This window comes from Macrosteles quadrilineatus, unplaced genomic scaffold, assembly GCF_028750875.1.
Source record: "Macrosteles quadrilineatus isolate MER2022 unplaced genomic scaffold, UCM_ALF_1.0 Scaffold_1__1_contigs__length_201487025, whole genome shotgun sequence".
NCBI lineage: Eukaryota > Metazoa > Arthropoda > Insecta > Hemiptera > Cicadellidae > Macrosteles > Macrosteles quadrilineatus.
Window position 1 is genome coordinate 35,409,937 of NW_026542594.1, and position 16,986 is coordinate 35,426,922.

Genomic DNA, 16,986 nt, shown 5'->3' on the forward strand with positions numbered 1-16,986 from the left:
CTACGAATTTTCCACGTTTACTCTAACTGAAATCAACGTAGCTCTGTTGTTTTTGCACAGATTTGTTTAAACTTGGTGCTGTTGTACTACTTGTTAGTTTTTCTAACCATAAATAGTTTGTAACATGCCCTAAACAAGCGCAATATTTCCGATATTTCATTTTAAAGTATTTTTATATTTTATTATTTGCAATAAATGTTGATTAGCGCCTAAAGTATAAGAGATAGAAGAAAGGTTGTAATAACCTTTTTGAAGGACAATATATTTGGGCGTAGATAGACGCTTAATTCACCTTTCTATCATTAACCGTTTGTGAGTTAGACACGGAAACGTAAACCGATGACCCGCGCAACTTCCCCCCGAGTTGTGACCACCCTAGAAATGCGACATCATCGATTTTTTTCATCTACTAGATGTCCCCAACAATAATCAAAAGTCAAATTTTGTCAGACTTTCAGTGCATACTCAACCCGTTTAGCGCCTGGACTAAAAGGTGGTAGCTTTTACCTTCATGCATTAGGTATTTATTTCAATCAGTGAAACTTCACCATATCCTAGTTCTGTGTTTATTAAACTGCCAAAAAGTAAAAGAGACCTGTTCCTAAATTTCTTGGTACTTATGTGCTTATTGGTGGGATAGTAGCATTAGGCTCATAATGTAAAATCGTGCACTTCTTAGTACTAAATTACAAATTTAGTGGTGTCTGCTTGTCTGCCTACAATTGCAGGGTGTCCAGCATCCCATTAAAATAAAATTCAAAATTACAATTCCAGGTTTTCCAGGTTCGAAATTCAAAATTTCAAGGACAAAACATGCCACGCAAAATAAGCACAATTTACTTGTTTATAGGCAACCTGCTGGTACATTATTAAAATACCTTCTGTGATTTCTGTGATAAATTCACACGATCTCAGCCACATCAGTGATAATATCTTTCGATTGTGGCAAAATTTGTAATGATTTCCAGCGGTCGTGGCAACATCCATGATGAATTCTCGTGATGTGGGACATCCGTGACCACCTTCAGTGATCATATCAACACCTCTGGTTATTTACCACGATCGCGGCATTAAAGGTGTGTTTACACGCTCCATTATTTTTACAATATGGTCTGCACAAACCAAGGCTATGCAAATCGGTTTGAATAGGTCCTACCATTCAGATGCTACGATATTTATACTCAAGCCTCCTTTCCGAATTGCAACAGCCAGTATCTGTTTTGATCGTCATGGAGAAGGTTGTGGTCGGTGTATGCAATTTGTTTAGCAGGAATAGTACCTGGCAAATACGAAAACCTAGGAGTAAACGGTGTAGGTCTTGGCTTCTGACACAAAGCAAGTTTTCATACGTGAGGGTCACAAGAAAATTGCCCGATAGAACAATGATTGGAGAAATTACTACTTGAGGATAACTGAAGATTGCTATATAGGATTTCTAAACTTAGTTTCTCCACTCATACAGATAAAGATACCGTCATGAGTAAAGCAAGAAACTGATTCGTGGGAACACCGAGTATAGGTTAGGTTTGAGCAAAATTGTATAAACGGCCGTTTTCACGTTCCAACCAGTAGCTCCGGGGCGGGCGCCGCAATTGCCACGGCAAAAGTAACAAAATTGCTAAAATTAAGTTAGATGAACATAACATATTTTAGAAAATTATGTATAACTGAATTTTGAAAATTATATTGTATGCATTTATAGAACAAATAAAGGGTGTCCCAGTAAGAACGCCGGATTTCAGGAGCGTCTTATCCTTATCGGTATTTCAATAGAAATCCCCAAACTATCAGCGATGTTATCAGTATTAGGTCCCATTTGTAGTCATGAATCGCTAAACGACGGATCAACGCGTGGTCATAGTTAAAGTGGACTAAATTCACCGAAGAATGATTCGCTGAAACAATGCGGAAGCTGCATGCTATTTTCGGCCGGGACAATGCACCAAATGAGTCATCTGTCCGATGATTGATTTCTAAGTTCGAAGAAATTGGCTCAGTTTTGGACATTAAAAGAACAGTGCGCAGTCGGGTAGGTCGCTCCCTTGAAAATACCGAGGCTGTACATGATAGTGTAGAGGACAACGTAAGAACATCGATTCGTCGGCGTAGTCAGTTGCAGTTAGGTCTAGCTCGGAACACAGTACAAAGAGTTTTGGTAAAATACCTACACATGTTCCCTTACAAAGATCAAGCCAAGAGATCCTGTAAAACGGCTTGAATTTGTTAACTGGGTGGTTGAAAATAAAGATGAAAATGGCATGTAAAAAAAGTTCTGTTGAGTGATGAAGCACACATTTATCTAAACAAGATCAAGCGATTTTACACCGTGTGACTACTTTCTTCGTAAATATTTTAAGTCGCTTGTTTTAGCCATAATCCTCAAACAATCCAAGACTTGAAGGAGGAAATTATTCGGGCCATTAATTGAATTAATTAGGAAGTGTGTGAAAAAAATTATAGAAAACATAGTCAAGAGATGTCAGTTTTGTCGGCAAGCAGACGTTGGCCACTTACGAGACATAATATTCCATTACTAATCGGAGATACTATGCTTTAAGATTCATGTTTCATATTGTAAATTTAGCGTGAAAATATATGTTTTTTTAACATTTCAAATCCGGCGTTCTTATTGGGACACCCTTTACATATTATTTGACACTAATCACTTTATATATTTGCAACATTTTCCCAAATTAAATCTATATCTATAAAAGAGAAAGTGTGTATGTAGGTAGGCCTACGTATGTATGTATGTATGTATATGAAAGTTTGATTTAAATACATATTTGAGGTGAAAAAAAATAATAATACATTTAAAACGCCTTTTTTCCCCAAGCTTAATGGGGAAAATAATTTATAATTTATAATTTTGTAGCCGTTGAGGGGGTAACTGATTAATAGTGATTGATTGGAGGTGTAAAACTAAATTAAGCGTGCTGATTCTGCTACCAAATTAATTAATGAAAGACGTGTTGGGGACCAGAGGACGGAGATCTTTTACCCAGACCGGAAGCTTGCATAGCCAGCTTTGATTTATGCTAACACAACTAATTTACTAAAAACTATCCTTCCAAAACTTGTGACCTAGAAAATGACTGATAATGAAATGATAGACTGGTGATTGAACTACTTAAATAGGAAATTCCTAACAATTTATTGAAAGGAACTATGGAAACTTCTGGGGAAAACGTGTTGCCCTAATCATGTTGAAAATGGTCCGAGCCTGAAGGGCTCGACCAGTAAATTTCCTAATTCCTACATTTCTAATGTCGGACGACCCTTGTAGGTCTCCCCCCTTGTTGCTAACTAGCCTGACATGGAGTAACCTAGAATATAATTTATAATTATTCTAGTAACTTAGCCATTTAATAGATTCTTCAGGGCGAGCAGCTCTTCTGTGGGAATTCTTGATAGTCGTTGGCGGTGAAGTGGGAAGAAGGTTGGGAAAGGTCGGTGGGGGAAGCCGTTCGCTTGCTCGCGGTGGGCTGACGAGTTCGCCATGCAGCCCTGCCACACGAAGCGCTGACACTATAAGAAATATAGCGTGCCGCTATGCGTCACAATTTTATAATTTCAAATTTTATATTTTGTAGCCAACTTTATGCTGCCTTTATTGAGTATTTTCAAGAAATACATGATAGCCTAGTAATTTGTAGGAAATTTTATTCTATATCAGAATATCACCTTCCACTTTGGTCGATTTCCTCACCATTTCAAAGTTATTTGCAAAAACGTTAAGCAACCTCTCTATTTATAGTGGTGAGAAAATACTGAATTAAAGATGTTGTTGTTAAACTTTGTACAATTAAATCTACAGTTCTACTGAACCGATTTTAATAATTAATAGGTCATTGGAAAGCCTAATTCGTTTAGATTTGTTAATAATTATGAAAGTTTGATTTTTTGAAGATTTACTAGGTGAAACCCGTCAAAGTCAACAGTTACTGTTGAGGTTGCAAGCAAGATCGCTGACTATAAATCCATGATAAATAACTCAATTTTTTGAACAATTTGGGTTGTTCGTGATTTAGCAGTGTGATTTAGGTACGTCCGATCCTAATAATCAATAATTCAAATGGAAGCTGGTATTTCACTGAAAGGTTCTTAGGTCAAAAGAATCTGCTTTTGGATAATCTTTTGAAGAACGGCAAATAGGATAACGTAATTAGAATTGAGTAAATATGTCTGAAACTAAATTCCATATCCAAGATATAATCAAATTTATGTTTTCTGATGGAGCGATACAGTATCTTGAACTTAACTGATTAAAACTATCAATATCTCGAATGAAAACCTTTATTTCTAGAAGTATTTTAAGACCAAAACCTATAAAATAACTTAAATAAAAATAGAGTTGCGTATCATTGATTGCAGATAAGTACTAAACCATTATAATTATTGTTGATTCATGATTCATTAGTGTGCTTTAGGTAGTCCGATCTTAACAATCAATAGCTCAAATGAAAGCTGGTATTTCACTTAAGGTTTTTAGACCAAAACATATAGAGTAATGTAATTAGAACTGCTGGAATACATCTTTAATTGAAGTAAAAATTAAAAAAAAAAAAATCAAATTTATATTTTTTGTCGAGTAATACATTAAATAAATTAATGATGATACTTGATGGCAAATGTGTGCTTGCATAGCTTTATTTCAAGGCCAATATTATGAAAATCGGTCGGGTATAAGAGCCAAACAAACTCAAAAAAACCAAATTTAACTCCCATAAGAAATGTACAGGGAGGCAGTTTGTGCATAACTTGAAATATACGTTAAAATGAATGCCGATGCTTGATGTCAAATCTGTGGTGCGTCCAAACCTTTAGTTTTAGGCCAAAATTATTAAAAATGATCGGGTAGAAGAGCTAACCCGACTCGGAAAAGAAAAACCAATAAATTTTATAGTTGAAAATAATTGGTTTACCATTATGCATCTAATCATACGAAACATGTGTTAATAATTAATTGAACAGCTTATTGTTATATTGTTATTAAATTGATTTTTTTTTATTGAATGTTTTTAACAATTTGCATTTGTGTTTAAAGTGTGTTCCTTATGTTAAGTGTGTGATTCTAATGTTATGTGCTTAATCTGTACCATTAACATTAGTGAGTAAAGTGGCGTATGGATTTCTTAACCATTATTTTACTAGAAACCATTGTATTTAACCACAACGGGCTCTGTTGATAGTAATTTTGCATTCTTTCGGTGAAGCAGATATAGTGGCCGTTGGTATACAGGCTAACTAATAAGAATGGACAAGTCTCAAAATTTCGGGAAATTTTCGGGGGAAAAAAATTTTCCCGATTTTTGCGACGGGATTACATTTGATTCGGGAATTTTTCGGCACGGGATTTGATCCGATCGTCGGCGATTTTGCTGCTTCGCGAGTGGCGATGACGCCACTATCGCGAGAGACGTTCACGATAGTTCCACGAACGCAGGAGGCGAAGTCATTTCGATGATCGCGCCAAGACCGCGGAGTCATGACGATCACACCGTGACCACGAGTCATACCGACGATCACGCCGTGACCGCGAGTCATTTCGACGATCGTGCCGTGACCGCGGAGTCAATCTGACGATCCCGCTGAGACTGTGTGTCATACCGACGATCGCGCCCAGACCACGAGTCATACAGACGATCGCGCCGCGAAGTCATACTGACGATCATGCCATGACCGCGGGTCATGCCGACGGTCGCGCCGTGACCGCGGAGTCATAACGACGATCGCACCGTGGCCGCGAAGTTTTACCGACGATCATGCCGTAACCACGAATGATACTGACGATCACGCCATGACCGCGGAGTCGGAGTCATACCGACGATCCCGCCGAGTCATACCGACGATTCCGCCGAGGCATACCGACGATCACGCCGTGACCGCGGAGTCATAAGGACGATCGCACCATGGCGAAGTCATACCGGCGATTATGCCGTGACCGCGAGTCATTCAGAAGATCACGCCATGGCCGCGAAGTCATACCGGCGATCATGCCGTGACCGCGAGTCATACCGACGATCATTATTGAAGTTGACACCTGCAAACATTCAGCGTGTACAACACTTTTCAGCGTTGTGATAAAATGGCATGGCCTATGTATCGTTTATTTATTTATACTATGATTAAATGCCATAACTATTAATTCGTTTAGGCCTATTTCTCTGGTAACAGGATGGCTGATTTATGATAAAATACTATGTATTCTATTTCAACTAGAGAACCCGTGCGGCTCAATGAGCCGCATAGTATGAAACGTAACGCCGAGGAAAACGTTATGCTTAAATTTGAGTAATTATAGTTACATTTTAGAAACACTTGTTTGAAACTAATTTTAAATAGGTATCTGTATTTGCGTCGTCAAGTTTCACCTACATTATTTCTGCTCTCAGTTTTAACTGATAACTAACTTCTAATGAATGCTGAACGATCTGCTTCAATTCAAGTTAACATGATGCTACAAAGTTTTTCCAGCATTGAGAATTGAAGAAAACTGTTGCCTTACTGATAACCTGTGTTTGGGTTATTTTATTTCTTTGATTTGAGACATTCCCCTAATAAAACAAATTTTCTCCGTAGAGAATCCTGTAAAGTGGGGTGATACAGTATCAACAAATTCATGTGCTCCATTTTTAACCCACAAACTCCGGGTTACCAGCTGGACAGTCATAATCTGCTTTGAATAGGCTAAGGCAGCAACACCATTGAAAGCTGGTTAACGTATTTTAACGTGTTGTCTGTCAGTCACAGTATATGCCCCGCATCAGAACGTTCTCACGTTGTTCAGTGGAGTTTCTCATAATACCTGTCCAAAAGTTTTGAAAGTATGGATTCATTTGTCGAAATAGGTTGGATAACTCTTGTAGCTATAAGATTTGGAAAGCAATTTTCATTTTCTCTTTTTGAGCAGCGTATATTATTTGCCTCTCCTGAATCATTCAAATAAACTTGACCGTAACTACTCGATCGGTGACAACATAAACACTAATTCCTTCACTTATGTTTGGTCTAATATTGCCACTAAAACTTTCAATAGCAAATCAGTTTTTGAAACTTCTTATTTTTGACTTGAAATGTCTGGATTGTGTTGGTGAATTAAGTCAAAAAACTTTGTATAAGTTTGTCCGAGGAACTGGAAACATAACCTAGAAGTAAACAATCCATTTGCGTTTTTCTCAATTGAAGTAGAGCGAGTAATACAAAAGTCAACAGTAAAAACATAAGGTCCGCCAAGATTTGGTATGATATTACTACTTGAACTTATGATAGTCAAGGCATTATTATAGTTTCTAATAAATGTTTTGAAATATCTTGATCTCACCAAGTGAATGTGTATCTGGATGGGTATCTGTTAGACCAGGCCTCTCTTTTTCTACTCTCCTCATACGCATAAGATATCTTATTATTAATTGTCTCATCCTCCCGTTTACAATAATTCTTCTTTGAACTTGAGGCGTTTTCTGTTCTTCCAACAAAACTGATTAACTGTTTAACTTGGTCTTAACCTACTGAATATTACAAACATTAATGTTTACTCCCAAAAAGCTAATGAGTTTCTTTTTATAACCAGCTGTTTTTTTTTGTTTTTAAATTTGTTCTATGTATTTCTTATGGGGAAAACCCGACCTTTGAGAGGGTCTCACGCCCTTAAGAGTAGGAATTTTAAAAGTCTAAAACCTTATTGCAAAACTACATATTGAGACGAATCTTTTGACACCTTAAACGTTGAAATTTGTCCACAAATAAGGGAGGAGTTGCGTTAACAAAAAACGGCTTCACGTATTATATATATATATATAGATATAGATTCTTAATAGTCTAGCAGCCGATTTAGTTGTACAAGAATATTTTATACAGCTAAGTGGTGGGTCTAAAATGTTTATTGATCAAAGGAAATACTGTAATTGAATAATATTGTAATTGTAATATTGAAATATTGTTAACAAAGTAATATTGTATAACCGTTGCTGTATTAACCTCTTCCCTCTAGTTGTAAACATCATGCATGTGGGAATTATTTTCCTAATAGACTTTTGTGGAAACTGTAAAATTGAAATGTTTTAATATATTTTAACAAATTGTTGTTTTTGATTTTAAATTGCTTAACATGTGGTTTGATTAGGCCTTAAAATATGCATGTTCATTAAAACAAGGTGATAAACACATAATTACAATTTTTAGAGAACTACACAACTACAGTACATAATTTGCTTTGTACACAATTTTGTAATCATGATTTTTAGTTTCTACCAATCAGTTCTGAGAAGTAGCAACAACAATATAGTCATCATTGATTTTGGATATTGCAAGCAGTCTTCACATCCTATTGAACAAATTTGTAACCTTTTTTACGTATGTTTCTTGCAAGGTTACGTTGGAATGCACTGAGTACAGTTCTCGCAGCTAGTCTGGGCGCGCGGCCATGCTAATGCGGGGGGTGTAGCGGGGAGTGATTATTCCTCACTTCCAAAAACATCTGGCACACACGGCTCTCTGGGGTTGTTCAGCGCCTCAGCGCTGTCTTTCACGGCTTTGTCGTGGTGGAGGGGGGGGGGGAGGATGACCGGGGATGACCAACCTGTGACTCATCATTCTCGTTATGCATATTTTAAAGTCTGCTTCCGTCAAAACAATATCGAATGCCAGTGCGAAACGTGTCTTATAAGAGATAACTTCGTAAAGCGGCAGTGTTCTTCATACTGTATTTAAATTGTGTTTGATTCTTTATTTAACTCGTCCATATATCGAGTGTTATATTAAATAACAAGTTTAAATCAATGTTATTATGTGTGACAGAGTGAAAACGAAATTGAAGGGTAGAATACTGCACAGCCAAGGTCGTGAAATCGTAAGTAATGTTTATAAATTCATGAAAAAGGAGGCGGATGACAAAACTTTAAGCATTGCCTTGTCAAAGGCCCGTACCCGAACAGCAGTGGCTACAGGAGTTTCGGAGCGGGAAATTACACGAATAAATAATGAACTTAAAAATCTAACAGTTCTTGGTGACGACGAAGAGGGCAGTTTTTGTACTCCAAAAAAACTCAAGGGTAGTCGAAATAGGCCTATCACAGGATTGGACGAGTTTGATAAAGCCCTCATCAGACGTTTAGTATACGAATTCCATTTCCAAAAAAAACAACTGCCAACAGTATCTTTAAGAGAAGAATTAAAAGAGCGGATGGACTTTAAAGGATCGGTGTCTAGCCTCAGAATAATTCTTAGAGATCTTGGGTTTAAATGGAGGAAAACACAAAATAACCGTAAGTTGTTAATTGAAACTAATGAAATAAGAGAAAAGAGGATTTCGTTTTTAAGATCACTCAAACGTTACAGAAATGAAGGTCGTCAAATTATTTACCTGGACGAGTCCTACATTTTAACAAGCCATGTAAAAAGTGCATCGTGGTCAGATGAATCAGCCAAAGGAATGCGTGCACCCATTTCCAAAGGGCAAAGATTGATAATGATACACACAGGAAGTGAAGCTGGATTTGTTCCAAATGCCTTGACAATGTGGAAGGCATCAAGGGTAACGGGTGATTACCACGATAATGTAAATAAGGAAACAATGTTTAAGTGGATGAACGAAAAACTTTTACCAAACATACCAGCAAGATCTGTGATTGTTGTCGACAACGCCCCCTACCACAATTCACAAACAGACAAAGCGCCTACTTCGAAAAGCAGAAAACAAGAAATGAAGGTAAATATTTTCCTTAAATTAATTTAGATTAATTCATTTTGTATGGTTATTGGTTACGAAGATAATTGTTAATTACAAATTTCCATGTAATTCTTACGAAGAATATAACTAAACTGTTGCAGTTTCCCTGTTTATGGATTTTATGCTAAGCTATTTCAATTTTCCAAAGAAAAAACACTGTATTAACTTCCATTACTACAATAAGTAATGCAGATATGTTCTTATTACCTTATGGTGAGTTTATATGCTATAAATGTTTGAATGTATTTCAAAAGTGTGTATTTTGTGTATGCTGTATAGCACATTGAACAAATTATTTCATTTCAGGATTGGCTCACACAACACAGGATACTGTTTTCTGATGATTTGCTGGTTCCAGAATTGTACAAACTCATTCTTCAGTACAAACCAAGATTTGTTCGTTATGAACTTGACGAACTAGTTACCACTCATGGACAAGCTGTTCTACGTCTTCCTCCATACCATCCAGACTTGAACCCCATCGAGCTTGTTTGGGCTGAGTCAAGAAATACGTAGCAAGCAGAAACGTCCAATGCAGCTTTGAGAGCATCAAGACCTTAGCAGAGGAAAAGTTTAACCTTATCGGTGCCAAAGAATGGGAATCTAAGTGTGAGCACGTGAAAACGATTGAAAACAATTACGCTTCAGATGAGCCACGGATCGACGAACTCGTGGAAACTATGGTAATATCACTAGGAAATGGCGACAGCGACAGCAGTGATGGTTTGAGTGATGGTTTGAGTGGCATTGAAGACTTGGATTAAATTGTATATACCAATCATGTAAATAGTGCCCTGTTAATTATATTAGCTGATGGTTCACATATTGTTACCCAATTGTACATGTTAAATTTGGAAATTCTTACCCTAATGTTAAATGTGGAAAAAATGTACGTAAAAAAAAATGGAGTTTGTGATTTTCAAACATTGTATGTATCAATCTACTTGATTCATTGACAATTAATGATTGACTATCAATTAGTATCAATTAAAGTTGGTGTTTCAGATATTGTATATGTCAAATTTTGAATTAGTTAACCTTGTGTATGCGTAATGTGCGTAAAACAATTAACTTGGTGATTTTTTTTATTGTATGTATCATTCATGTAAATAGTATTAATTCAATTTGCTGCTTAAGATACTGTAAATTGTACCTACATGTAAATTTGTTAATGTGTTATCCTGTTTTAAAAGATTTCAATTAAAATGTACGTAAAAGTTAAATTATCAACTTGGTGATTTGTTTTTGTATGTATCAATCATGTATATAGTATTCATTATAATTTGCTGCTTCAGATATTGTAAATTGTTCCTACATGTAAATTTTTGAATGTGTCATCCTGTTTTGAATTTATAAAAGATTTCAATTAAAATGTACGTAAAAGTTAAATTATCAACTTGGTGATTTTTTGTTGTTGTAAGTATCAATTATGTAAATAGTATTAATTAAAATTTGCTGGTTCATATTTTGTAAATTGTACCTACATATCAAATTTTGAATTTGTTACCATGTGTTAAATTTCAAAAAATGTTTAATAAAAATGTAGTACGTAAAACAATTAACTTTGTGCTTTTTTCCCCTAGTATAGTTCTATTTGGTATAGTTCGTTCGGTTAAAGTATTTCATTTGTTATTATTTTCATTAACATAGGCTACCGGAAGTTTTGATACATTTACCATATTTCTTATACTCTATTTTTAATTTGACCAAAAATGTATTTTATTAGCATATTTTGATAGCATATGTATACGAATAAAGACTTTTCATAGAACACTCACTATATCCTAAGATTTTAGTGAAATTACAGTTAAAAATTTTAACTCAGGCGATGCAGAAAAGTTACTTTACCTTTCCCTTTGAAACATTCAGAACCAACAATAATAAATCGTATCTTGTATGAATGAAGATTTAATACCAAAACCTTACCCAATTAACGGTGTATAGATCATATTTCTACGGGCACTATAAGTCTTGAAATCTTTGAAAATATGTCACGAAAATTATCGTGCCACCATTCCAGCCGTCAGTGCAGTGACTGAGGGTTGTGGGCTGTGGGGGTGAGTGAGCCGTAATTTTCAGGACGGCTAGTACACAAAGGTCCGCGCGCCCAGACTAGCTGCGAGAACTGTACTACTAGTAGTAGGCAAAATTTTACTCTTATATTTTAAATTAATTCATTTTGCAACTGACATTACCTTTCCTCGATTAAGTGTTTACTTAACACCGGCTTTGATTAAACCAAAGAGAATTTTATAAAACTTAATTTTTTAGTTTAATAGTTTACCTTAATATCTAGCATCAACTGAAAATGTTATGCTATTTTTTAGTTTATTTAGCCAATGTGTTTGTAACTATAATGTTTTGTTTCAATAATCAGTGCTAAGTGGGTAAATGTACAAGCAATGAACTATTGAAGTGTCACTTGATTTATGGGGTGAACCTACGACTGATTTGGGGGAGGTTTGTCTTGACCAGTTTTGGGGGGGGGGGAATTTGTGTCATAAGCCTTATAGGGGGAATGGGCACCCCTGTCAAACAAGGATATTGTAAGGTAACAAAATAATTGTATTAATACATACCAAGTTTCATAATGATCGGTTGAAAAACTTTAAAGATAAAAATGTTAATGTGAAAATATCAAAATCTGGTTAACGAAGCCATTTTGGAAAAAATGTTATTCTTGATTTTCTCTTTATTTTGACCCATAGAACCATTTCCAGGAGTTTGGCTGTTTACTTACGGGACACCTGTATATACAAACATTCCTGATAGTGGTGATTTGGATTTATAAGGCAGGCTACACTGCCTGTTTAGTAGGCTAGGTATCTTTTAATACTTCCTTTAGAACTCTGTGGCTGTTTTTAGTAAAATGTGAGTCAACCTTAATGATGTGCCGTTAAATAAATCAATATATAAAATATAAAAATTAGGTGATCCTGACAACATAACATGGCACTGCGGACAAAGGACCAAGCCATTGGTTTTTTGCTTAGTGTGCTTAAAAGAAAATACATACCAACATTCTTGTCCATTGCTTCTGCTAGTTGATGAACAGTCATATTTTTCCATACTTCTACAGTTGGGATTTGTTTGAATTTTGAAGTTGGCAATTCAATAGTCTGAGGAGCTTTCTAAAAAAAAAAATATGTTTATGAATGAAAACGTGTTTAAACTAAATGTATTTATTCTTCAAATATGTACTGTAAATATTAATTCAGAATACCCATTTCTTATAAGTTTGCGATGTAAAAGAGTCCTTGGATGCTGGCGGCCATTTTGGATTAATTTCAAACAGTCGCTGAAAAGTTAATTAGCATCTAAATTTAGGGAACTGTGGGATTAGACATTTTCTTTGTGGTTTTATAATTGTTTTCCAAGAGAATCCTTGAATGCTGACGGCAATCTTGGATTTGCCTGCCATAAGAGCAATGTTAATTTCAAACAGTCGATGAAGTGTTATATACCATCTCAAAATATTTTTTTCAAATACCAAAGGGATTGTAATTGAAAAATCTAGGTCACTATGGAATTAGAAATTTCTTTTTTTAGTTTTACAATTGTTTTATGAGTTGAAACAGCTAGGCTCCAAGGACTCTTTAGGATAAAAAATTCAAGTTCACTGGGCTTATTGTTTATAATATTTTTTTTACTTTAAGGGAAATCTTAAAATACACTGTTAACAGCAACAAAAAAAGTTGTAGTGTGATAACCAAAGTTTTCCTCTGTGGTTTTGTTTTTGTGTGCCATTATTCCATCTCAATGTCCAAAACTGTTCTTTGGCATAAGCATAATTTAAAGTCTAAGTGGTAAATGTTTTCTCCCTTTTATCCAAAATCAGCAGTAGAATCACTAGTTACTGCTTTTTAATATTTGAATGGAATGGTCTTGGCTTGAAATGTTAAGTAATATCATTGACTATATAGAATTTATATACTAAGTAGGCCTACTTAGTATACTTATGGTGCACTGACATCTTTCACTTGTAGGCTATTAGATATGAATGAGATTGCTTACTGCTAACAGATACATAAAATAAAATGTTATTATACATGTATTAAGTTATGCTTTACAATCACACTAATTTTATTGATTGCTGATTTCTTCTCTTAGGAAAATATATCTTATACTCTAATACAAGCAAAGTCTGTTTGTCCGTCAGTCTGTAATATATATCTCGAAATCCAACAGAAGGATTTTCACTAAATTTTGAAATTAGGGACTTATAGCCTCGAAAACATGATTGACCACACAGGAAAATTCATATATCGCTGCACAGCTCATTCGAAAATTTTAAAATTTAACATTGGCCTTATAGGTTGCCAAGTAACTATGTTGGTTGGACAAAACAAGTAAATACCCTCACCGCAGCAAACCTGCAGACTAAGCAAATTTCCATTTACCTGGCTGTATTTCTACTACAATATTCCCTAAAAATGTTCACATTTATTTCCTATTTCAATAACATTACTTTTAATGAGTACCTAGGTTTGCTGCTACAGGGAAGGTATGATGTGTGTTTTTTTTTATTGAAATGTTGATAGCTTAGTATGAAATAAACAAAATTGCCAACTTTGATCAAAATATATCCATAAACAAACAAACTACAACAGTTTATTTATTCTCCATAAGAATAACATGTTAATTTTAAATTTAAACTTTTTTAAATTATCTCCGTAACCGTTAGGCATACCACTTTGGTGAGTCAGTGGCTCAGTTTGTAGGGCCGCGGACTTCGGGCCCAAGGCAGCGATGTCGTGGGTTCGGATCCTGGTCAATGCCGCAAACATTTACTGTACCGGCTCACCCCTTGCTTTCCTGGATACTTTCCATGCACAGATTTGTAGTCTATGTGGACGGGAAAATGCAAGGTAAAAGATGCAGCCGACCTCTTAAAAAAAAAAAAAAAAAAAAAAAAACCAAGTGCCGTGCCTCGCCGCAGTTTACGAGCGCTTGTATAAAGGTTTTCAGCAGCGAACGTGTTAGCATAGTTTGGACAGCTGTATTCATAACTAGGTGGCGTTCGCAGAGGCATCCAAAAAATTGAGCGGAGTCATCAAGGTTCATATTATATTTCATATTATATATCAGTTTAGTGAAGTGGTCAAGCTTCCGGGAAGTGTTAAAAAGCAGAGCAGTGGCGCATTAGAGAGTGTAAATAGTGTAAATATTCAAGTTCCACCATGTCAAATGTCTTTAAATAATAGTAGTTTTTTATGAATACCAATTTGTCATCAAATTTGAAGGGGGTTAGCTTTAAGTATAAGAGTATATCATGTGTTAAAACTTATCCAGAGTTTCCAAAAGAATCCAATTCAATCCATACATTAACTACTAAACAAAGAGAAATTGAAGAAAATTTATCTTACCCCAAAGAAATAATTCCTTTAAATGTTGATAAAAATTCATCTTTTTTAAATGCTGATAAATCCTCTAATGTAAGCCTTTTAGACCAAGATAACTACTGTGTAAATTGCAAAGAGTGTCATTTTGATCTGTATAAAAAATGTGTTAAGTGGGAATATGGTCAATCCTTTTGTGCAAATAAGAAAAATGCATTTATCATGCACTTGAATATTCAGGGTGGTCTGGTGAAAAAACTGCATGATATACACTTATTTTTGGATGATTCAAATGTTGATGTATTGTGTTTGAATGAGCATTGTTTACAGGATAATCAAATAAATTTGTTATCAAGTCTAAGTTAGCAGCTTATTATTGTAGAAGCTCAATTGCAAGGGGAGGTTCATGCATACTTTTGAAACTTGATTATGTTTTTAAAGAAATGACAGATATATATATATATACAATGAAGAAAGTATTTTTGAAGTTTGTAGTATTGAAATACCTATTTTCAATGTTATTATTGTTTCAATTTATAGAACTCCATATGAGAATAATTTTATAATATTTATAGATAAATTAGAATTGCTACTTTCTAAGCTACAAAAATATGTAAAAACTTATCAGATTTGTATAGCAGGAGATTTTAATATAGATATTTTAGAAACCTGCAGCTCACCCAGCCATAAAACTAGGTTTTTAAATTTAATCAGCATGTACGGTTTTACAATTAATTTTCGTTCTCCAACTAGAATAACTATAAATACAAGCTCATGCATTGACAATATTTTAACTAATGACAACTTTGTTTTTAACCAGAATATAAGATCTAAAATGAACCTTGAACTAGGTGTTTCGGATCACAGGGCACTTTTTATTGAAATTTCAAGAAATACTGCACTTTGCAAAAAAATACAGTACAAAAAAAGATTATTTTCAAAACAAAATAAAGGGCTTTTTTATCAACACATATCAGGAGTTAATTGGAATACATTGCCTCAACAAGATGCTCAAACTAATTTTAACCATTTTTTCAATCAGTTGTTTGTTAGTAAATTTTGATAAATGTTCCCCTCTTAAATTTTACACTAACAAACCACCCAAAAATAAATACGGTATAGGAAAAGCTGGGTGACTAAAGGTATTAAAATATCAAGTCAGAGAAAAAGAGAGCCAAGCACTATTGCCAAAACGGTTCAAGATGTTAATTTTAAAAAGTATTACAAAAACTATAGAAAAATATTCAAAGCGGTTTGCGATAAGGCTAGGAAAATGTTTAATTGTAAAGTTATATCATCTTCAGATAATAAGAGCAAAGCGGTGTGGAATGTTGTGAAGTCTGAACTTGGAGTCCTGAATTCCAATCATTTGGATTTCCCTGATTTGTGTGTCGGAGACAAGCAATTAAAAGATGGACAAAATGTGGTAAATTTTCTCAATGATAAATTTTGTAACATTTACAAAAATATAAATTGTATGCCTTGCTTACACACTGCAACTAATTTGATTAATAATACTAGTAGGCCTAATAATATAAGAATGAAATTTCAGTTCAGACATGTACCAATTTTAGAAATTAAAAAAACCGTTAGAAATTTAAAAAATAAAAAATCTTCTGGATGGGATGAAATTCCTATTGAATTAATTAAAAATGTCATAAGCCATATTGCAGAGCCTCTGTGTCTAGTAATCAATCAATGTTTTGATGAAGGAATTTTTCCCTATCAATTAAAAAATGCTGAGCTGAAACCACTTTTCAAAAAAGGCTCAGTAATGGACCCTGATAACTATCGTCCTATTTCAATACTCCCATCTTTGTCTAAAATCTTTGAAAATATTGCTTACAACCAAATCTATTCATATTTCGAAAATAATTATTTATTTACCAATAAACAATATGGTTTTAGATCTGGGAA

The 16,986-nt window shown here is 34.7% G+C and overlaps 1 protein-coding gene across 2 annotated transcripts in view; it reads right to left on the reverse strand.

Annotated features, from left to right (window-relative positions):
- The window catches only part of LOC128982709 (translation initiation factor IF-2, mitochondrial), a 264,910-nt gene that overhangs the window by 220,842 nt on the left and 27,082 nt on the right, over positions 1-16,986 (reverse strand). For both annotated transcript variants that reach the window (XM_054401656.1, XM_054401650.1), the window contains one exon: positions 12,747-12,861. In XM_054401656.1, coding sequence (XP_054257631.1) covers positions 12,747-12,789 — 43 coding nt within the window. In that variant the 5' untranslated portion in view covers positions 12,790-12,861. The remainder of the gene's footprint in view (positions 1-12,746; positions 12,862-16,986) is intronic.